At 55.6% G+C, this 23,375-nt stretch overlaps 1 protein-coding gene across 6 annotated transcripts in view; it reads left to right on the top strand.

Moving 5' to 3' along the window:
* PALD1 (phosphatase domain containing paladin 1) overlaps positions 1–21,499 on the top strand; it is an 82,440-nt gene extending 60,941 nt beyond the window's left edge. For 5 of the 6 annotated variants that reach the window (XM_029245639.1, XM_029245641.1, XM_029245638.1 and 2 more), the window contains 3 exons: positions 818–958; positions 17,587–17,742; positions 19,694–21,460. In XM_029245639.1, coding sequence (XP_029101472.1) covers positions 818–958; positions 17,587–17,742; positions 19,694–19,846 — 450 coding nt within the window. In that variant the 3' untranslated portion in view covers positions 19,847–21,460. The other variant, XR_003797067.1, reaches the window with a different exon arrangement.
* The last annotated feature ends 1,876 nt before the right edge of the window (positions 21,500–23,375 follow it).

Here is a 23,375-nt window from a genome sequence, read left to right on the forward strand (position 1 = left end):
GCGTTGGAGCCCTGGGGGGGTGGGTTATGAGGGAGGCTGGGAGGCAGGTGGGGTCAGGCACTGGGGGACCTTGTAGACGTGGGGAAGCTTTTGGTTTTTATGTTGAGTGCAAGGGAGCCAGGAGGAGACTGAAGCCCAGGAATTACACAAACAGGACGTGCTCACACTTACACTTTCCTATGGCCTCTCTGGCTACCAGCGAGGAGAAGGAGGGGCTGCTGCAGTGGGGGTGGGAGGTGCTGGAGGCTTGGGTTGGTGCTGGCGCAGGGGTTGCAGGGTAGGCACATCCAGAGGGGGGTCCGCAGGGGCGTGGTCGGGAGGGTGACTGTGGGGAGAAGCCCTGCCCTGTGGAGTGATCTTAACGGGCCTCAGTTTCCCCAAGTAAAGGGGGGCTTACTTCAGATGAGTGGTGTCCACACTGGGTTCCCCAGAGCTGGGTGTTTCCGAAGTGTCTGGGGGCTGCTGCCGGGTGGAGGGAGAGCCAGCGAGGCCCCAGCTTAGGCCTGTCCTGTATCCCCGCCTCGCCCCGCCAGCCCCAGTTACATGACAGCTGTCTGCTTTATGGGTTAGAGTCCTGGGTAAGGCTTCGTTTGAAGCAAGGTTCCTGCTGCTTAAAAAATAAGCACCTCTGGAGCCCTGGCCTCAGAGATACGGAGGAACGCCCTTGCTCCCCGCCCCCGTCTGAGAAGCAAGGAGTGGTCAGGGCCTGGGCCTTGAGGCCAGTGCGGCCCTTGGCGTGGGTGAACCTGTTGCCGGGGCTAGAGAGCCCCCCCCCACCTTGGTCTTCTCTCTGCTCATTGCCCTCCTCTGGTCCCAGGTGGTGATGAAGGTGGTGCAGCTGCTGCCTGAGGGGCACCGCGTGAAGAAGGAGGTGGACGCGGCCCTGGACACGGTCAGTGAGACCATGACGCCCATGCACTACCACCTGCGGGAGGTCATCATCTGTACCCACCGCCAGGTGAGCCCCGGCCCGGCCCGGCTGCCGACCCCACGCGCACGGCCCGGGAGGCGGCCACCGCCGGTGTGAGGGCGGGCCCCGGCCGCTTCTTCGCCTTCTGGAGGCGGAGGGGATCCCTGACAGGGAAGTACGGCCAGCCCCGGCTCGTCCCGGCTGCGCTCTAGAGCGCTCGCTGGGGTGTGTGCGGGGGTGAGGTTCAGGGTATTTAGCAGCTTCTGCGGCTCTGGGACCCGTCAAGGATGTGACCGGTCAGAGGAGCACCCTGTCCTAGATCCCTGTGGTGCCAGGCATTCACTCTCCGGTTTCGGGGCCCTGGGCAAGAGGCAGGTTGGTAGATGGGTCCTGGAGAGTGGCTGTTTAATATCCGGCGGGGAAGCCGGTCAGTGTTTTCACAGCGGATGCTGCCTGAGGGACTGGGCATTCAGTAATACAAACCAACAGTTTTCTAAAGAAGTCCAGACTTCATATAAACATTCAGATTTTTAGCCTATCTAGAAAAAACGTGCCCTCCAGTCGGCTGTGGTTCCCCGTGCTCTGTCACATGGGGCCCAGCTGGTGCGGCCATGTAACCCGCCGGGCCGCTCTGGGCATCAGACTCTGTGGCCTCTGGCCCCTGTGTGGAGCACGCTGACCTGTTCTTGTTCTTCTCTGGCCCAGTGAACTTGCTTGGCTGCTGGAGAAGAAGAGGGTGCTGGAGTGGGAGGGAGCAGCTGTGGGGGGAGCCGAGGAGACTGAGCCTGAAGTGAGGGAGCACCCCTCTGGGTGCCGACCTTGTGCTCTCTGCTGTGGGCAGCAGTCCCCAAGGTCAGCTTCTGCCTGTGGCCCCTGCAGAGAAGAGGCAGCTCCAAGCCAGCCCCACGCGCAGCCTGCATCTGGCACATGTGAATGGCTGATCCAGGCCAACCTTTGCTTAGGGTCATCGATCAGACCATGGTTGGGAAAAAGGGTGTTGGGCTAGAGACAGGCCATCTGGGGTCAGACTGTGCCCAAGGTCAGAGGTCACTTGGAAGGGCCGCCAAATTTGGGGTGGGGAAAGGGGTTAAGGAGTTTCAGAAAATGGACTTTGCTGAGCTTTGGAAGATGGGCTCATTTTCCCCAGGGCCAGCAGCTCCATTGTATATCCCCTTTGGAGTTGTCTGTGGGTGTCACTCATGGTGGTGTCGTATTCTGCCACCAGGTGGCAGCAGTGAACTGAGAGCCTGAGCTCCTCCTTTCAGGACACCCTGAGAGGGCGGAGAACTGACGCTTCCATTTCTCTCTGTAGCTGGAGACCCAAGTAGTTGAAAAAGGATGCCTAGCCCTGCTTCAGAGCACGCATAGGCCCTCTCCCCACACTGACCACACTCTGTCAGAGTCCCCTTCTCCACAGCCCCTTCCTTCCGGCCCTGCTAGCTCTTCACTGCCTTTAGGCAATTTAGGGACCGCCCCCGCCAAAGGTGATAGGCTCTCCCCTCCTCTGAGCTCTGCAGCCATGGATGTTCATTGTGGGGCACACCGAGGGTGCAGCAGGGAGCATCATGGGGACGTGAGCCTTGGGAAGAGAGGAGAGGTCCCACAGAGCTGGCCTTGAACAATCCCGAAGTAATGAGAGCCAGGCGAAGGCACTTCAGGCGGGAGGGAGCGCCTGGGCGAAGGCCAGGAGGCTGAAAGGTGCAAAGCGAGTTCAGAAGCAGTGAAGGTGCTTCGATGCCCGCGAACACAGTTGTGTTGGAAGTTGTCAGAGATGAGGCTGGGTGGGTGAGTTAGCTGTACTCTGCTGGCAGCGGGAGGGAAGGGTGGTGTGGTTGGGGCTATGTTCAGCGGTAGATGCTCTGGCTGCCTTTGGGGTGTGGGGTGTTTTAATGGAAGCAGAGCCAGCGGAGGACTCTCGCCCCCTCCCCGCCAGGCCAGCCCCCTCATCTCCGTTCCAAAGGCTAGGATGGTGCTAACCTCTGCAGTGGGAGGAGGGGAATCCCTGAGCCCCATTCCTGGGCTTCCTGGTGTTGGTGATGGAGGGATAAGGGTCCGGGGCAGAAGCAAGATGTAGAGTCATTCCCCAATGTGGCCACCAGGTGGCACCAGCGAGCTGGGGTCAAACTCTCAAAAGAGCTGAAGAGGAGGGGGGCCTGAGACACCCTCTAATCCAGTTCTTCTCACCCTGGCTGCGCAGTCGATTCACCTCGGAGCTTTAAAACAGGCCCATGCCTGAGCTCCATCCGCAGAGAGTCTGATTTAGTTGGTCTGTTATGGGGGCCGGGGCATGGAGTTTTCCTTAAAGTAACTTAGGTGATTCCAAAGTACAGTCAAGGTTGAGTACCACGTACTCTAAGCAGGGGTCCCCAACTTTAGTGAGGTTCATGATCACCTGGAGGACTTGTTAAAATGCATATTGCTGGGCCCACCCCCCGGCTTTTGATTCTGTAGATCTGGGCGTCTAGCAAGCTCCTACATGATGCTGGTGCCCCTGGGCGGGGCCCGCACTGCGGGTTCCGCCGCTGGAGTGTCTGGCCCTCTTGCTCGCTCCTTTTATAACAGCTTTATTGAGATGTAACTCACACACCACACCAGTCACTTGTTTAAAGTGTGCAAGGCAATGGTTTTTAGTATATTCACAGAGTTGTGTAACCATCGCTGCCACATCAACTTTAGAACATTTTCATCAACCCAAAAAGAAACCTCTTGTACCCACTAGTAGTCGTTCCCCGTTTCCCCCTCTCCAAGCCCTGGGCGACCGCCGACCTACTTTCGGTCTCTGGGGATTCGCCTATTCTGGACGTTTCATATAAATGGAATTATACAATATTTGGACCTTTGTGACTGGCTTCTTTCACTTAGCATAGTATTTTTGAGGTTTATCCACATTGTAGCGTGCATCAGTATTTCACTCCTTTTTATGACTGAATACTATTCTGTTGTGTGGATATATCACATTTTGCTTATCTCTTCATCAGTTGACGGACATTGGGTTGTTTCCGTTTTCTCGCTCTTATGAATATAGAGCTGCTATGAGCATTCATGTATAAGTATTTGTGTGGACGTGTTTTTAATATACACGGGAGTGGAATTGCTGGGTCATTTTATAACTTTAGGTTTAATCTTTTGGGGAACTGCCAGACTGTTTTCCAAAGTGGCCGCACCATTTTATATTCCCATCAGCAGTGTGTGAAGATTCCAATTTCTCCACATCCTCGCTAACACTGGTGATTGTCCTTTTTAAAAAATTTTATTTGTTTTTTTGGCCAGGCTGCGTGGCTTGTGGGATCTTAGGTCCCTGACCAGGGATTGAACCCACACCCTCGGCAGTGAAAGTGCAGAGTCCTAACCACTGGACCGCCAGGGAAGTCTCTGGTGATTGTCCTTTTTGATTTTAGCCATCCATTATAGCTGTAGCCCAGATGATTCTGTGGCTTCTTAGCTGGTCACTGAGGCCTTTTGTGGGTGAAATGGAGTGTGGAGTCCTCGCTCCCTGCATGGGAGACTGTGCGTCTCTCCGCCCCTCTAGGAGGTCGTGTCTGGGTGCTCTGGCAGAGAGTGGAGTGGGTGGGGGTCCCTAAGGTCCCTGAGTGGGGGTCAAGCAGATCCAAGAGGGAGGGGAGAGCGTGCAGGGCGCTCTTGCTGTCAGAGTCAGCTATGAAGAGGCAGGGAATCAGTTTGGGGATTGCCATTTTTTAAAAACAATTTAATTAATTAATTTATGTTTGGCTGCGTTGGGTCTTCGTTGCTGCACAGGTGCTTGCTCTAGTTGTGGCGAGCGGGGGCCACTCCTCGCTGAGGTGTGCCGGCTTCTCATTGCAGTGGTTTCTCTTGTTGCGGAGCACGGGCTCTAGGCATGCGGGCTTCAGTAGTTGTGGCATGCGGTCTTCAGTAGTTGTGGCTTGTGGGCTCTAGAGCTCAGGCTCAGTAGTTGTGGCGCATGGGCTTAGTTGCTCCGCGGCATGTGGGATCTTCCCGGACCAGGGCTCAAACCCATGTCCCCTGCATTGGCAGGAGGGTTCTTAACCACTCTGCCACCAGGGAGGTCCCAGGGATTGCCATCTTAACAATAGTCACTCTTCTGATCCATGAAGAAATGAGGTACGTTTCCATTTATATTGGTCTTCTTTAATTTCTTACATGATGTTTTGTAGTTTCTGAAGTTTTGTACTTGTTTTGTTAAATTTATTCCTAAGTATTTTGTTATTTTTATGCTATTATAAATGGAATTGATTTCTTAGTTTTATTTTTTTAGTTTGTTCATTGCTACTGTATAGAAATACAACTGATATTTGTATGTGGGTCTTCTATCTTGCAACCTTGTAGAACTCGTTTATTAGTTCTAATACTTTTACTTTTTTAGTGAATTCCTTAGAATTTTCTGTATACAAGGTCATGTCATCTGCAAGTAGAGATATTTTATTTTTTTCTTTCCAATATGCATGTCTTTTATTTGATTTTCTTGTCTGATTGCCCTGGCAAAATCTTCCTGTACAATGTCGACTAGAAGTGGCAAGAGCAGACATCTTTGTCTTGTTCCTGATCTTAAGAGGAAAGCTTTCAGTCTCTCACCGTTAAGTGTGATATCAGCTGTGGGTTTGTCACAGATATCCTTTGAGGAGGTTCTCTTCCATTCTTGGTCTATTGTGTTTTTTAATGAAGAGATGTTAAATATTGTCAAATGCTTTTTCTCTATCCGTTGAGATGATTCTCTGGTTTTTGCCCTTTATTCTGTTGGTATAGTATATTGTTGGAATTGATTTTTGGAAATTAAACCAAGCTTGCATCCCTGCGATAAATCCTACTTGGTCTTGGTGTACGATCTTCTTTACATGTTGCTGCGTTTGGTTTGTGGAGGATTTTTGCATCAAATTCATAAAAGCTATTGATCTGCAGAGTTCTTTTCTTGTGACGTGTTTGGTTTGGCATCAGGGTAATATTGGCCTCATACAGTGTTACCCTGTCACGGGGAGACAGAAACCTAGGGAGGGAGAGAGGGTATCACAAGTGTGTTAGTCAGCTTGGGTTGGCATACCAGACTGCCACAGACTGCGTGGCTTAACCAACAGAACTTTATTTTCTCACAGTTCTGGAGGCTGGCAAATCCAAGATCAAGGTTCTGGCCGATTGAGTTTCTAGTGAGGGCTCTCATCCTGGCTTATATACAGCCGCCTTCTCACTGTGTCCTCACATGGCCTCTGTGTGTGTGTGTGTGTGTTTGTGTGTGTGTGTGTATGTGTGTGTTTTGTGTGTACGGAGAGAAGGGAAGGGAGGGAGGGGGCTCTCTGGTATTTCTTCTTATAAGGACACTCATCTCAGAGGTCATCTGATCATAGACGCCTTCCAGCCTGGAGGTGCTGTTAGGGAACTAAGAAAGAATCCAAAGACCTTATTCCTAGCCCAGGTTTCACAGACCAGTGTTAACAAAGGGAAGGATCTTTCAAGGGTTGCCAATATGTAGCCTTGTTAAATGTGTTCATTTTAAAGGAAGGAAGGAAGTAAAGAAGCAAAAATTTAAAAAACCCAACTACCATCTAACATGGTTGGCATTTTAGAAAAGAAAGGTTATTTTAGTACCAGAAAAGTAGGGTGGGTGTTCTCAGAATAGAGGACAGTCCTTGAAAAGATTTATATTTCTAAATTCCTGTGGAGTTGTGAGACTGGTCATAGACCTAGATTTGGGAATTGCGACGAGGCCACTGTTTACTTTAGTCAGAAAGGCAGAATGCCCCCTTCAGGGTCACCCTGCACTCGCCCAGGCCTGACTGGACCCAGAGCCCCTGTCCTGCCTGAGGTCAGGGTGATCTGAGCTGTCCCAGCTGCCTCCAGATTTGAAGGGGCATCTGGCCAGCTAGGTGTGTGTGTGTGGACCCTGGAATGGATTTAATTATGACTGTCAATCCCCGTGTGGATGGGAAGGAAGCAGGTTAGATTGTCCTGGGTTGACTGGTAGAAGGAACGAGGATGTGGGCTCTGGAAGGCGCTGGGTTCCTACAGGGCCATCTTCATCCTCTCTGACTACCTTTGTCCCCGCGCCTACAGGCGGATTAATGGTGCTTCCTCGCAGCGCTGTGTGTGGGAAGGACACAGTAAATGTTCGAAAATGGGAGGTCCCAAGGATCATTGTAGGGCACAGTGTCCTGTGATGTTCTTCTTAGCTTCAAACCCCCTGAACAGACTCTCAGATTTTAGTGCCAAGGGGAGTTAGAGAGCATGTGACCTCTCTGTTTACAGATGAGCAGGAGAGCGGACTGCCCAGGGCCCCACGTGAGTTGATGGCAGATCAGGGATGAGAGGCAAAGATCCTCACTCCCAGCCCCGAGCCCCTCCCCTGACCACGATGCCCTTGACCCCAGGTCTCAGTCCATGTTGCCCTGGTGGGCTGTGGTGGGCTTGCTGAGGCTCCAGAGGCAGTTGCTTCCTCTACCCTTTCCCTCTGATGGACTGACTCCTCTGGAAATTGGCAGCCATGTCTCACCCCTGGTACCTGGCTGTTTATTTAGACCCCTGCCCTCTGGTTTCAAGCCGGAAGCCCCCGGCTGTTCTCCGGTGGAGCCTGCAGTTGTCTGCTCAGAGCAAGCCAGGTGCTGCATGTGCAGTGACTCTCGTTCGCCTGGTTGGACACCCAGGACCTCTGAATGGAAATGGACCTGAGCCCAGGCTCAGGTTGGGGGTGTATCGCCTACATGGGCTCCATTTGCCTGGGAACATGCCAGGTCCTGTCCACATTCTGCCCATCAGAAGGTTTCCTCCCAGGATCCCACAGCCTTGGGGTTCTGAGACTGTCAGCAGCACGCGCTCCTCAGCTTCCTGCCCTGCACCCCAGATCCCCCAAACAGTGCATTTCCCTTCCCTGGCCCCGCCAGGTCCAGCAGTCAGCTTACACCTTAATCACAAGCAATTAAGAAAACGGCTCCTGGACCTTGGTGAGTGCACTTCTGCCAGCAGTAAACCTATTTCAGGGCCCTTGGTGGAGAAGAGCAGGAGAATGTGGGGGTTGCTGCTCTGTCGTGGAGCAGAAAGGAGGGCTCAGGGTGTGTGCAAGTATCTGTCTGCACGGCGAAGTCACACAACAGCGATGAGGACTCTTTGTAGCTTGTTTGTGGTTTTGGAAATGGTATTAGACCATTACCCAGCCTCCCAGGGACGGTTTCAGTTTTGCCTTCTCTTTCTGGTCTTTGTGCCTGTGCGCTCACTTCCTCTCACAGGGGTGATCGCGCTGGGTACACGAGCTGGCCTGCTCATTCACCTGGATGGCGTTCTTCCACTTAGACGTGTGCTCAGTCAGCACGCTTACTGAGCGCCTGTCCTGTGTCTGGGGATGGAGCAGAGTGAAGCTTCCCTGAGCTTAGATTCTAGTAGAATGAGGAGAGGCTCATTAATCGATGGTTTGAGCTCGTGGACACTTTAGCCTGTCTGTTGAAGAGCCTCTACATCATCCTATGTAATGTCGGCATAATACCTGGTTGAGTGGATGTACTGCGGCATCACCTGCTCTTCCTGTGGAGGTGGCCCGTGAGATCACTTCCTGTTGTTCTCTGGGCAGGTGATGGTACCGTGAGCCTCACAGCACATGCAGCTCTTTCATCCATGTGGCTTGTTTCTGAGGCTGATTCTTAGAAGTAGGATTATTGACTGAGTTGAAAAATAGGAACTTATTTTTTCAAATTATTTTGGAAAATTTCACACAGAACAATTCAAAGTAGGGAGAATAATTTTCACAGACCCTTGTGTGCCCACCTCCCAGCTTCAGGAATCAGGGCCAGTCTTATTTCATCTGAAGCCCTACCAGTGCCACCCACTGCCCCAACTGGATTATTTTGAGACAAGTCCCAGACCTCATATTACTTCCTCTATAAATATTTCAGCATATCCATCAAAGAAGGGATCTTTTAAAAAAAGACCATCATAGGGACTTCCCTGGTGGTCCAGGGGTTAGGACGCTGTGCTTCCACTGCAGGGGTCACGGGTTCGATTCCTGGTTGGGCAGCTAAGATCCCGCAAGCTGCGGTGTGGCCAAAAAAAAAAAAAAAAGACCATCATAACGCCATTATCACACCTAAAACGACAGTGATTTCTCGTCCTCCAATACCTAGTCAGTGTTAGATTTTCTTACTGATCTCACGATGTATTTCTGCAGTTGGAGCAGGACCCAAACAAGATCCACGGGTGGCATTTGGCTCATGAGGCCCTTAAGTCTCAATGAATCTAGAACATTTCTCCTCCTTTCCTCCCCTGAAGTGAATGTGATGAGGTAACCAGGTTATCTTCCCGGGCGTCCCACAGTCTGGATCTTGCCGATTGCACCTGTGGGTTTAGTTGAGCCTGTGTTGCAGCTCCCGTGCTTCCTGTAAATGGGTAGAGCAGAGGCTTGATCGGACTTGGCTTGGTGCGTGGCCGGCGCGGTCACGGGTGGTGCCGTGTGCCGCTGCGGGGGCCTGGAAGGTCCTGTGGCCTCTGCTGTGACCTGGCGGCTGCTGGCGCTCATATCCTGGATTCCTCATTTCATGGGGGGTTTGCAAAATGCTGACACACCGGCTCTCTCATTCCCTCTGCATTAATTAACTGCTGTACTTCCAGAAAGAGCCGTCCCCGAGATGCAGTGAGGGCAGGAAGGCAGGCCCTTGGATTTACCCGTCCCCAGAGGAGGTTTGGGAGACACTTCTCTCTAGCCGAGTGGAGGTACTCAGTAAGCCCTAATGTTCCTCCAGACTCGGATGGCACTGGAGTCTGTGATGAGGGTCTGGGGGTGACTGGGTGGGGGTGGGCCGGGTGAGGGCAGATGGAGGGGCTCATGAGGGGAGGCTGGGAGTTGCTGGAGGCCATTGCTGGAGGCCACGGGGCCAAGGACACATGGGGCCTGGGTGGTGTCCACGCCAGGCTCAGAACCAGCCTGGGAGGTGTCCACGCCAGGCTGACTGTACATTTTCACATCCACAGTCTGGCTCAGTCCTCCCTGTGTGCCTGTGCCTGACCAAGGCAGCTTGTAACATTACCTCCATTTGAGGAAGGGAGGTCCTGGGCTTGTCCGAGGACACACAGCTGGTAGATGATGGCAGGAGGAGAGCACGACTCCAGCCCCCGACTCCCAGATCAGACCCTCTCCACTGTGCCACACTGCCGCCCAAGGAAGAGGGGGCAGTTTCACCTCCCTTGCCCATCTGCAGCCCCACTGGGGGAAAGCATAAGGCCTGGAAGCCATGGGCCTTGTCCTTGTATTCCCCGCCTAAGTAAGGGGAGGAACCCAGAGGACAAGAAGACGTCCCACACTTGGGTCATGGCTGTAGAAGGGCATGGGGCCAAACCTGCACACACATTTTCCGTGGAGACAGACCTTCCCCGGTGTAGCAGTCTGGACGCCTCTCTTTGCCGAGGCCTGTCTCAGGCTGCCTGGCCTTTGGGGGCTGCAGCCCGTGATGCCTCCTCCATTCCTATAGAGGCAGTGAGTTTGGCTCAGGGCCTGATCACCCCATGTGTGTGAGGGGGCCACAGTGCTCAGGGTATTTTTTAAAATGCCTCAATAGGAAAAAAGAAAGAGAAAATCCTTTGAACTAAGCCACTCCATGAGTTTGGAATAGAGGTGAGAAGACTGGGCCCCCGACTGAGGAGAATCCAGGGGGCCCCCAGCCCACAGGGGTGACACCATCGGGTGAATGAGTGTGTTTCTTGCTGGGCCTGGAAAGGGAAAATATTTGTGACAGAAGCCAAGGTCAGGGCTCCTGAAGGAAGTCCTGTTAGAATCATTAATGCCAAGGGCATTTTTCCTTAGCCTTGGCTAGTGACATTAGTTCTGTGTTAGTTCTGTGTTTGAGACAGTCTGATGTGTCTCCCGTCTGTCCCTTCAGAAGGAGTTTGAGGAAAATCTGAGGTGAAGGCACCACACGGAGAGAAGTAAAACGTCCTTTGGTCTCAAATTGAGATTTATTTTATAGACTGTGATGCTTTAACTTTGAGCCATGCTTTTTGAGTTTTCTAAGAACTTCCCTCTCTTTCCTCTGGTCCTCAGAGCAGCTGGTGAGGAGGTGAGGGTGTGTTTTATTAGACCCATTTTCCTGAGGAAGACACTGAGGCCTAATGAAGTTTTGTGACCAGCTGGAGGCAGGGTTAGCACCAGTCTCCCAACTCCTTGGCCTGCATTCCTTTCCTTCACTGTGATGGCCATGACCCAGGGGACAGTTCTCTTGTGGCAGAAAAAAAAGGGCTGGCAAGGAAGCCACCAGCCCTTCCTGGTTGCACTGCCCTGGGTTGGTGCAGAGTTGCTAAGAGGTCAAAGAGATCCAGCTCAGCACCGCAAGGGCGAAGATTATTTCTTTTTTTAAAATAAATTTATTTATTTATTTATTTTTGGCTGCGTTGGGTCTTCGTTGCTGTGCGGGCTTTCTCTAGTTGCGGTGAGCGGGGGCTACTCTTCATTGCAGTGCGCGGGCTTCTCACCGTGGTGGCTTCTCTTGTTGTGGAGCACGGGCTCTAGGTGCGCGGGCTTCAGTAGTTGTGGCACACAGTCTCAGTAGTTGTGGCTCGCGGGCTCTAGAGCACAGGCTCTGTTGTTGTGGCGCACGGGCTTAGTTGCTCTGCAGCATGTGGGATCTTCCTGGTCCAGGGATTGAACACGTGTCCCCTGCATTGGGAGGTAGATTCTTAACCACTGCACCACCAGGGAAGTCCCGAAGATTATTTCTTAAGAGAAATGTAGAGAGAGAGAGCTCTGGCCCTGAGCCCCAAGTGGGGTCTCTCTCTGTCTCTCCAAGACTCCGGCATGGCCAAAGCTGTTCCCTGGAGACCTCATTCTGGTAGGTAAAGTGTCTCAGCCCCTGCAATTAGAGCAACTCTGGTATGCTGTGAGCTGTCGCGTAAAATATGATGGAAGGAAAGGGTTGCTTCCCAAGGCTCTTTCACACCAGGCCAAAATAGAGCCAGTGGATTGGTGAGCAGCTTTCATTCAGATGGAGTGTGTGGGTGTGGGTCTGTGTGTGTGTGTGTGTGTGTGTGTGAGTGAGTGTGAGAGTGTGTGAGTGTGTGAGTAGGCTCATGTTCTCAGTAGTTGAGACCTCCCTTGCTTTCCCTTCGTTCCCATCATACGGCTGAGCTGGAACCACTTCCACCCTCCAGGGGGACTATGCTGGTTTGTTCAATGGCATCCATCAGGGGAACACTGACAGGGTGCCAGGCGTGGTTTCTGAATGTGCGCCATCAGGCTTGGGATTTTCAGTGGTTTGGGAGGGGTTCAGATCTCAACCCCACCCTCTCCCTGCCTCCCCCCTTCCCCCCGCACCCTCTCCGTCTCCTGAGACCCTGCCTCTGTGCTCATTGCTGTCATTGTCAAGTTCGTGGTTGTCACTAAAGGTGCCTCTTTCTGCTGCTCATCTCTGTTCCACGTACAAGGACTCATCCCTGAAACCCTGACTCAGACCCTGCCTGGCACAAGTAGGGCTTCACAGATGTCTGCCTGTGAGCGGATGGAAAGCGGACAGTTGCATAAGTCATTGTGTGATTAAATAGGAAAGCCGCCCCCTCTACCACCTCTGTATCTTTGGGTTCTTTGTCCACATCGTTGGTCTCCAGGAGAGGGCGCTCTTCTCCAGCAACCAGAAGAGCCCTGGGAGGGGGTCGGAAACCCTGGTTCTAGCCCAGGCTCTGCTAGTAACTTCTGGCACAACCTTGGGCAAATCACTTTGACCTGCCTGGGCCTCTGCTTTTCCATCTGTCACCCGGGGTCACTACTGCTGCCCCGCCTGCCTTGAGGGGTGGCGGTGAGCACCTGCCTGGGTACCGGTGAGGTGGGAGTGGGGTGTACGGTGGCCGGGACACCAGGCTGACTCCCTTGGTTATGTGTAGGGACAGTGGGATCCTGAGGCCAGGACCGTGTCTGGTCAGCACTGAATCCCAGAGCCTGGTCTAAGGGTGACCGGTGTTTGTTGGACGAACATCAGAGAAGCACATGGTGCCAGGTTTAGCCCCTTCATGCTTTGAAAGTGCTGATCAAAATATGACATCTTTGGAAAATCAGTTACCCGCCTCTGGGGCAAGGGCCCCTTTCTCCCTTCTGGGGACTAGGCGTGGAAAGCATCCTTGGGCGTGAGGCCCCTCAAGCCCTCGCAGGCCTGAGGATGGAGTCTGCAGGGACTCATGCAAAGCCCCCAAGGAGAGGGGTGGCGTTCAATTTTGAGAAGAAGGGTGGGGTCTGAGCTCTGGGACCCTGCCCCTTAGAAACTGACCATCTTTGAGGGCTGTGGGCTGCCCGCCCAGTCTGGACCCCGCCTCAGCTGGAGGGCGGTGGTCGCCAGGCCATGCTTGTTCCTGGGGAGCGGGTGGGGAGAGGGCAGCAGGGAGGTTCCAGTAATGACCGCAGGTTCCCACAGGGTCACTCTGGTGCCACACGGGGAATAGACAGCAGGGGTGGGGTTGAGGGCGGTGGCAGGGAGGCCAGTCAGACGCCGTCACTGAGATGAGGTGGCTTGACTGGGGCGTGAGAGGGGGCAGCTTCTGGGGGTGTGTTGACATAGAGTTGACAGGATTCCCTGATTGGCTGGATGTGGGGCTGAGAAAGGGAGAAGTGGTGGAGGGATGTCGGTTTGGGCCTTAGCAGCAGGAGTTGCCTGTGAGATGGCAAGCTTGTGGGCAGGGCAGGTTTGGGGAGCGGTCCCGAGGCCCATGTGGAGTGTGTTGTGGAATTTGAGGAGCCCGAACCTTGTCCACGCGGAGCTCTTGAGCAGCGGTTGCACGTCTGAGTCCGGAGCCCCCGGCGCAGGTGCACACGTGGGGGTCCCCAGGGAATCTGGAAGCTCGGTTCTAGATGACACTGAGAGTATGACACTGAAAGGGCAACATGACCCAGGGAGTGAGTGCCCATTGACCAGCTGAGCACCCTCTGCACGCTGGGTCCTAGTCAGACGCTCAGGGCGGCGGGAAGGAGGCGGAGATGGAAACCTGGCTGTAATCTGGTGCCTGCTGCCCCGGCGTATCGCTGTCTTGAGGAGACCAGTCATGCCTTGGAGAAGCAATTAGAAGCCCTCACGATGGAATGTAATGCAGTAGTTAGTGAACTGGCGCAGAGCAGAGGAGGCTGAGAAGCGCGCGGTGGGGCTGAATGCTTCAGAGCCTCGGGAGAGCAGTGGCTTGTCCAGGGCCTGGAGGGAAAGCTGAACGCAGCCAGCCCCGGCGGAGGGGAGGGCATTCCAGGCAGGAGGAAGAGAGAGGGTAAAGGTACAGAAGCAAGAGTGAGGCAGGGAGCACTTGAACTTGACTGTGGTGGAAAGGCCTAGGGTGTTAGGGGAGCTGGGGTTTTGGAGTTCATGTCCCAGCTTGGAACTCTGTGACCTTGCTGAGCCCCATCTGCACCATGAAGTGTCCCTCTTGCTTCATGGGTTTGCTGGAGGGCATATTAGAATCTCCTCATCAGATCTACGTGCGTTGTGCTCAGCCTGGCACCTGCATGCAGGGGGCCTAGGCACACCCGGGGAGGCTTTCCAGCCTTGCCTCCATGGGCCTCTCCCAAGTGGCCCAGCAAGGAGCAGCGCACCTCGGGGCCCACGTTGATGCTGGGCAGACTGGAGGCTTGAGAGGCCTGACGAACCCAGGGCCCTGCCCACCTTCCCTGGGCCCCGTCTGTTTTAGTGCTTAGCCCCCAATGGACGAGGAAGCCCTGTCCGCTCCACCACAGCTAATGACAGCCTGGCCTGCCAGGCCATCTAAAAACAGTTCCACTATTTTTATCTACTGGAGGTGGCTGGCCTGTCCTCTTCCCCAGACAGTGCCAACCTGGGGTGATTTTAAGGAAACCAGGGCTTTGCTAGGAAGATGGGTCATTGTCTCAAATCACAGACTGCGGTCGGGCAGGAAGCACCCACGGAACCTTCCGGTGGGTGTCAGGCGTCACCTTGACCCAGTGGTCTGAATTTAGAGATAATTCCACCCTACCTTGCCAGTAGGGTCTCGGAAGGAATCACTTGACCTCTCCACCCAAGATGTTCCTCAGAATCCTTGCTGGAATCTCTGGGGGCAGCAGGCTTCTGTCCCCTCTGGAGCAGGGGCACCAAGAGGATAGAGCTGCCGTGGCTCTGCCCCCAGGGCCAAGTCCTGAGCTGAGGCCTCTTCACACCCAACAGGAAGTTACTTCTGAGCTCTTGAAAGTAGTTTAAAATGACTCTGCCTGGTGGCACTGTGGGTGAATTCCTTTCCTTCTTTCTAAGAAAATGTGTTTAACTAGGCTCCCGGCCTTTGGATGGAGACTGGGGAGCAGTGTAAGGGATCGGGTGGTGAATGCCCAGCGCCGCGCGGCATGAAACAGGCAGAGTCATGCTGTATTGGCCGCAGTTTGTATTTAGGTAAAATCTTTTTTTTTTTTTTTTTTGGTCCACTGCCTAATTTCTAAGCAAAACTGCTTTTTTCTTTGAGCAGTTGGTTGGTTGAGCCATCCTTAAAACAGTAGGCGTCCTGCCCCTACCGGCCCCAGTCAACTTCCCGCACCAGTGGCCTTGGGGCCATTCCTACCCTCACATCCAGAAGCCCTCGCTGGCCCCTTTGTCTGTAGGGTCAGGGCTTGCCTGGCTCTGGGCCCCCTGCTGCTACAAGCCCCTCCCCCTCTGCCTCCCTTGGACCCACCTCCCTCTTTGACCCTTTCCTCCCCCTGTCAGGGCACCTCAAATCCTCCTCGTCTTGGAGCCCCTCCCTCGTCCACTACCTGCCTTGCCTCGATCCCGTGGTCCGGCTGCACTGGGTGTTTGGCCCCAGTGCAAACACAGGGTGTTTGTTCCCTGTCTCCGCCAGACCACGAGTGTCTGCGGGCAGGGCCTGTGTGTGCCCCACCTTTGTGCCATGGCTGTGGCCCCCGTTCTGTGAATGGCTGGACCCATGTGGCCCCCCAGTGTTTATAGGTGCTTCCTCATGCCATACTTTACTGAGCAATGTGACCTCCAGCAACGTGGGGCTGAGAGTTTAAATGGCAGAGCTGGGACCAGAGCCCAGTCTTGTCTCCCAGGGAGTCAGGGCGCTGGCTGTGGTCCCCTTGCCCCAGCTGGCCCTGTTCGCTGTCCCCAAGGTTCCAGAGCTCCTTCTGGACGGTATGTTGGGCCAACCGCCCACTCCCACGACCCTGGGGGCAAAGACGGCAGAGGCATCAGAGGCTGAGTCACCCGAGGCAGAAGTGGGAGGTGCGGGACTCCAGGTCCCACAAGCAAGCCCACTCCAGCTCGCGGTTCTTAGGGCTGTGGGTCGTGTCGTGTCTGGGGCGGGGGCCCACCCAGGAGCCTTCCTGAAGCGGCCTGGAGGAGACTCGTGTAGGCTGATGTGTGCCTACGTGGGAGGGCTTCCAGCTGTGGCCCAGTTGTTGGGAGACTGCCCTTCCTGGTTCCCAGAGGCCCGGGGGCTGGCTGTGCCCTCCCCTGGGTGTTCGTGCTGCCTGAAGGTATGGCCGCTATGCCACATCCTCTTCTTGGAGCAGAGAGAGCTGCCGTGGGCTCTGGCTGGAGGCCAGGGTGGGTGTGGGTGTGGGTGAGCAGGAGGAGGGTGCAAGTGCAAGGTGAGGTGTGGCGTTCAGTCCCCCGGGCTCCCCCCTAGGGTGACGGTCCATCTGCGGTGGGTTGGAGGAGCACGCTCAGATATGGTGGCAGACACCCGGCAGGGGGAGAGCTGGCTCTGTGTGTCCTGAGCCTTGTCCCCCCGCCTTCCCACTGGGCCCGACACGGAGGAGGACCTGGAGGGGACCCCATGTAAGGCCTCTTCCTTCTGAGCGTTAGTCTCCCGCGAGTCTTCCGTTAACAGGTCCCTCCTATTCTCAAAGCTTCAGTGGCTCCCCGGTGCTAAAGCCACAGAGCTCAACCCTGGCTCCCTAGAATGGCCCCGGGGACTTTTCACTGTCCCTGTGCCCAGGCCCACCCCCCGGAGGTTCCTGTCTGATTGGTCCGGGGTGGGGCCCAGGCATCTGCACGCCAGGGTTGGGAAGCTGGCTTAGAGGGTAGACTTCTTGGCGCCAGGGTGGCTTCCACAGTTGGGGGCCAACCCAGTTCCCGTCTTGTCCCTTCACACCCTTGTTTCAGCCAGGCCAGCCCCTTCCCGGTCTCCCTACCTGCTGGGCACCATCCTCACCTCTGGCCGCCCCGTCTGGTGTTCACTGTCTTTATCCGAGTCCACGCAGGCCCTCAAGGCCCAGCTGCATCGTGTGCTCTCTGGGAAGCTACCTTTAGTCACTTGGCTGTCCCTTCCCTCCCTAGCGTGGCCTGTTCTCCTAGAAGGTGCTCAGGATTACCGTTCAAAAGACCGATGCCCCACCCTCCATCCCAGCCTGTCCCTCCCTGAGCTCCCGCCCCTGTTGCTGACCCTGCTTCTGTGGTCTTTCTGTGTCCGTCCCCAGCCTTGGAGAGTGTGTGTGTTGTGTGAGAGTGTGTCTGTATGTGTGTGAGTATGTCGGTGTGTGTGTGTATGGTTTGTGTGTGAGTGTGGAGTGTGTGCAGTGCGTGTGTGTGTATGTGACTGTGTTGTGTGTGGGGTGTGTGTGACCGAGGGCATGTGGTGTGTGAGTGAGGTGTGTGTGAGTGTGTGTATGTGTGAGTGTGGTGTGTACGATTGTGAGAGTCTGTGAGTGTGTGAGTCGGGTGTATGTGTGTAGAGCGTGTGTGGAGTGTCCCCGGCTGGGGGTGAGCACCCACTCTGACTCCCGCCCCGTGCCGTCCGTCCTCCAGGCGAAAGCGGCCAAGTCAGAGCGGGAGGCCCGGAGGCTGCAGCTGCGGAGCCTGCAGTACCTGGAACGCTACGTCTGCCTGGTGCTCTTCAACGCGTACCTCCACCTGGAGAAGGCCGGCTCCTGGCAGAGGCCCTTCAGCGCCTGGATGCGGGAGGTGAGGGCGGGGGTGGGGGCCGGGACCACCCTGTGCGTCTTCCCCGGGCCCAGGGACAGGCGGGCAGAGTTGAGCGGGCAGAGTTCTCATCTCACCGTACAGGACGCTTCCCTGTGGCTGAGATTGTGTCTCGTTCAGCTCTGGGTCCCCAGCACGGCCTCCGCGCTCAGCAGGCAGTGAGTGGATGGGTGAGGCGGGGGAGGGAGGAGACGAGGAGCTGGGCTGGGCCCCTGCTCCCTGCCTGCGTCCCCCAGGCCAGCGTCACCTGGGTGCTACATGCCTGCCCACTGTTATGCCCTTCTGGCTTCCCGCTGTGGCTCGGCCCCTGCTGCCTTGCAACCGTGACCTCGGACAAGTTAGTTAGCCCCTCTGAGCTGCTGTCCTCGGTGTTACAACGTCAGCACCACCTCAGGAGGCTGCGGTGGGGATTCCATGAGATGTATACAGTGCCATGTGCCAGAGCTCGTGTGAGTGGGTCTGCCTTACGTGGCGACCGTATGCTCCCATTCTACAGAGGAGGAGACTGAGCACAGAAGTTAGGTGCCATGTTCACGGTCAGCGTTAGAGCAGGTTGTTTGGCTCCAAAGCCCACCATGTCTGGCCTAAGACGCTGCCCTCTCTTGCCGCCTCCACCCTCCCTCTCTGCTTGCCTCTTCCTGTTTCTTCCCCCAGCTCGGCTGCTTTTAGAGGAAGAGCCGCTGCCTCGGCACCTCTAGGGCAGGAGAAAGGCCTCCTTCCCTCCTTGGCAGAGGGGCCTGTAATTACCCCTCCGCCAGGACACTGGCCCCTACTGACCTCACCAGACTGTCCTGACAGTTCTAATCTGGACTCAGGGCTGGAATTAGCTCCCGTGGGGCAGGTGTGCAGGAGGATGGGAGGCTGTGATGGGTATAGGAAGGGTAGGGGGGCTTAGGTCTATGTGCACGTGGGGTCAGAGCTGTGAGGGAACAGAGGCAGGGAGGCCACCACAGGGCCTGGTGGCGGGAGTGGTGGCTGCCGGGCGTTTCTGCTGAAGGTGAGCCTTCCGGGTGGTCCTGATAGGGCGTGGGTCACACCAAGGCCACCTTGGGGCTACCCTCTTGAGCAGGCCTTCGGCTCAGCTTCCTCTTGGAGGTGGAGGTGAAGGTGGTGGGGGACCTAGGACACTTCTGCTTGGGTTCTGCTCGGAGAGCTGAAATCAGGGGGACCAGGGGCTGGGGAGCTCACCGGCTGAACCTGGGTAGTGGGTGTTTGGGGACGTCAAGGAGGGCGAGAACTGCTGGTCCAGCCCCCTAGCGTGGGTTCCAGCCTCGGGATGAACAGAGGGCAGGGGCCTCTGTTTGGAGTGGAGCCTGCATCCTCTCCATCCCCCGGGACAGTGGGGCGAGAAGGAGGCTGGTCGTTGAGTGGTTTGAGTCTAGTGCCAGGGTCTGGGCCATAGGGCTGCGTGGAGAGTGTCCAGGGAGGCCCCAGTTAACCCGCCTGAGCTGAGGCCCTTGGTGGGCCTGCCTGCTCCACAGCTGGAACTCACGGCCAAAGGGCCCTTGCTGGCTGCTGCATCCACACTGCCTTCCCCAGCGCTCCCTGAGGGCCGGGCTGTAATACCGGGAGCAGCTGGCCTCTGCTCCCGAGGTCCCCATGGGAGCGTCGGGGCTACGCAGGCATGGGGCGTGCTTGGCCTCCCGTGCTGCTCCCCGCTTGTTCACTACCTGCCGGGCGCTCTCTGTGCAGTGTCGCCCTCCACACTGTGCAGTCCCACTGTAAGGAAGGGAAGCGCACAGCAGTTCATAGTAATCGAGACGCAAACGTGTGCAGGTCACTGAGCTGGGGGGAGGCAGCACTGAGCCCCAGACTCGCCTGTATCTGCGGAGCCCCAGGGAGGGGAGGACGGTGTGACAGAGGGGGATGGGGGACCTGAATGATTACCCCCGCTTCCCTGGAGCTCTGCCCCCATCTCTGCTGTCCTCCCCAGGTGGCAGCAAAGGCCGGCATCTACGAGATCCTCAACCAGCTGGGCTTCCCCGAGCTTGAGAGCGTGGAGGACCAGCCCTTCTCGAGGCTGCGCTGCCGGTGGCAGGAGCAGAGCCACAGCCCCGAGCCCTCCGCCGCAGGGGACGTCCTGTAGGAATGGGACTTCCTGTAGGACGTGCTCCCCCGCCCCTGCTACCGTCGCCTCCCACGGGGCCACCTCCTACCCTCGCAGGCTGGGGGTGCCGGTGCTGCTCACCGACAGCGGCCCTGAGAAATGATCCCTCAGCTTAGCAGAGAGACTGGCATGGGTGGGTACCCCTTTTCTGAAAGAGTTTTTATAGGACAGTTGGCGCACAGTGATACTTTGTGAATGGCAGGCGTGGGGAGGGCCTGCAGGAAGGCCGGTGTGGCATCACATCTGCAAGGAGCTCACTCCCCAAGTTGCCAAGCGAAGCCCCTCGCCGCTTCGCCCTCCGCTCTCCCCCGAGCGGCTCTGACGGGCCCTGGCGGAGCGGCCCTAGCCAGTGTTGGTTTCCCTCTTGCCCTCTCTCGTGGCTCTCCCATGCAGCTTCTCCCGTTTCGCTGCCTGAGCACCGTCCTGGGGACCCCGGGCTCCCTGGGGAGTGGACTGTGTGCTGGCTGATTTGTTAGCCTAAAGGCAGCTTTACCCAGTTTTCTTGCCTCTCATGCCTTGTCTCAACCTGGAGACTTGAAGGACAACCACATGCCCAGTGGGTCCCGCAGGGGCCTCTGCCTCTCCTTCCTTTGCCCTCTCCCCTCCTCTGGGCTGGCAGGACTTTGGAGGTTTCCAGGGAGCTGAAAATGAAATGGAGTCCCTCTCGGGGGAAGAAAGAGCTTCCAGAAGGTGCATGCGGCCCTGTGGAAGAGGCCAGCTCCATTTCTCTGGAACCATGGGCGGGAGGTCTAGGGAAGCACTGCCTCCCTGCCGTGCCATCCAGAGTGCCCCGACCTGCTGTGGCAGGAGCCCCGGAGACTGCCGGGTGACCCTGAGTGAGCAGTGGGGCGTGTGAGAGTGGGCCAAGGATGGCACGAGGGGGCACTTGGATTCCAGGCCATCCTTGCTGAGCATTCTTGAGCTGCCTTCCAGTGGGGGCAGAAGGGGCCAAGTGCTGCTGAATTAGCAGCTGCCGGGACCAGCTCTGTGCAGACAGTGGGAGGGTTGCTCGGAGAGGCAGGCGGTGTTGAGCTGAGTCTGCGGCTCTCCCTCTTGGGGCTGGTGTCCCCCGAAGCACAGGGGCTGAGTGGTGTGGACGCTGTCCTCCTGGCCTGGCTTGTTGGGGCCAGAGGGGTCTCTCTTGGTTGGACACCAGCACTTGTGCGGAGAAACAGGTGATGTGTCACCGGTCATGGTGTTTTGAAAAGGGGGAAGAGGCCAGAGTTGTTCACATCTACCTAGTGTTGGAAAATTTATGACCATTTTGGCTGAATTCTTTTGCAAATCTACTGTATGTCTGTTCACTACCTTTTCAGATTTTTTGTTGGTTTTGGTTTTATTTTTGCATGTAGTAAAAAGTGTTAATTTTGTTGCAGACAAGGCCTAGATGAGGGGTCAGAGATCGGGGCTGAACTGGGAGGGATCCTTTGCATTCTCACGGTTGGCCCTGACTTTCAGCTGTGCAGGGACTACTGGCTGGTCACATCACCTCTCTGCCTCAGTTTCCCTATCTGTAAAATGGGAGAATAATACTTGCCTACCTACCTCACAGGGGTGTTGTGAGGATTCATTCGTGATTTTTTTTTTTTTTTTTTTTTTTTTTGTACAGAGCTTTTGAGCATTAAAAGTGACTAAATGTGAAGTGCGGTTGGCTGCCTGTGTCTTCATTGTGGATCAGGTGTTACAGAACTGATGCAAGCTGGGGTCCCTGCTACTTCAGAGTAAGGGTGGGAGGGCAGGGAGAGCCAAGAGCATCTGCCCGTAGTGCACCTGATTCTCAGAGAAGGTGGATTTTCCTGGATGTCTCTTTCCTTCCTTCACATCCCCAACCATGTTTGACCATCTCACTCTGGATGCCCACGGCTGACGTGCTGAGCTCCTTCCTGAAGAAGGCAACATAACAGGCTAGTTCACGCTAAAGTGTGAAGGACTGTTACATCCAGGGAAATGGAACAAAATGGAATTTCAAGGGCTATGAAGGAGGGTGGTCCTCAACCTCTATTTCCTTTTCTTATCCCTGCAGGCTCCCCTTGGTCCCTTTAGGCCCCTGAAGGCTTGAACACACTTGTGTTGAGAAATTGGTGTGTAAAGAGGCAGTAGGGAGAGTGAGGCAGAGAGAGTGCTGACCTGAGGCTTCTCTCTAAGCTCTTCCAGGATTAGGGGAATCAGACCCTCTGGGTTGTAGTTCCAAGGTCAGCTGGGGGTGGTGAGAATGGAATCCAGAGCTCCGACCGCATAGGGTTGGTGACCTCCCCAGCCTTGGAGGGGAGGCCTCCTGAGGTTATTTCCCAGCACAGCAGAGTCCAGGCATGCTCTGTGTGGCTTCTGAATGCGAGTGCAGTGGTGTATACACCAGTGTGCACGTGTGTCCGTATGTGCGGTGGTTCAGCACTTCTCTGCCAGGGATGAGGGGATTGTAAAACTATGATCAGTACAAGGATCTCCTGGGACCCTGATGGAGGTGCGGCAGGGTCTTGGGACGACCAGGCCTGGCAACTGGAATACTGTCCAGCGAGCCCTGGACGTCCTCTGCAGCATCACCGGGGGTGTGCCCCTCCAATCCCCCCTCAGGAGAACCCGCTGCAAGAGCAGATGGCACAACTCCAGCCACTGCAGCTTCGATCCAACACGCACCAAGGCCGCCCTCTGTCTCCAGCCCTTTCCCCACTCAAGCTCTCCCAGACGATGACTGAGGCCGGCAGGGCTCTCGAGCCACTAGCCACGCTGTTTCTACCTGTGGCAGCCTTGCCCGGGGCCTCCCCATTGGTCTGGCTGGAGGTTCCCCAGACCCACCCTGCAGCGTGGGGCTCTCGCTCCCTCTCTCCTTTCATGGGCGTCAGACCCGCATCGTGGTCTTCCTGCCTTCTGCCACCTCCTCCTTTATCCTTCACGGGTTTCCACAAATAAATCTCTTGCACACCTGATCCCATCGTGGTGTCTGCCACTCTGAGGACCTGAATGACACACCCTCACCCTCTCCTTGGCCTCTCTGGGCAGCTTCCTTGTCCCTCTTGCTGGTTAAGGCAGCCTTCTCTGGCACTGCGTAGGGACACCATCAGCCTGGTTTCCAGCTTCATATGTTACAGTTCCAGCCAGACTCAGTTGTCTTTCTCTCTCTCGCACCGCCCTGCCCTTCCATCTCGAGTGTGGGGCTGCGGGGCCTGTGGACTGGGGCCCGTGTGGAAGGAAATCGTTGCTCACCTTCTCTGTGGATGGGGTGGGGTGGGGAAGGCAGGACTGAGGCGCTTAAGAGTTATCTGGGTGGATACCCTTAAATCTGCGAATGGCAGTGCCAACCTCTGATTATTTCCTAAATAAAGGGAATATTTCCTAAGTAAACCATTAGAAAGGTTTTCAATTTGTCCTCCAGAAATGTCCTATTGGATAGTCTCAAATAGCAATTAATGAGCTCACTGTTTATCATGCCTGGCCAGCACTGCCTATTCCACTTTTTAAAAACTTCTCGCTAGTTTTGTGGCTCACAATAGAATCTCATATGTGTTTAATT

This window comes from Monodon monoceros, unplaced genomic scaffold, assembly GCF_005190385.1.
Source record: "Monodon monoceros isolate NGI ecotype Baffin Bay Population unplaced genomic scaffold, NGI_Narwhal_1 Super_Scaffold_4, whole genome shotgun sequence".
Taxonomy (NCBI): Eukaryota; Metazoa; Chordata; class Mammalia; order Artiodactyla; family Monodontidae; genus Monodon; species Monodon monoceros.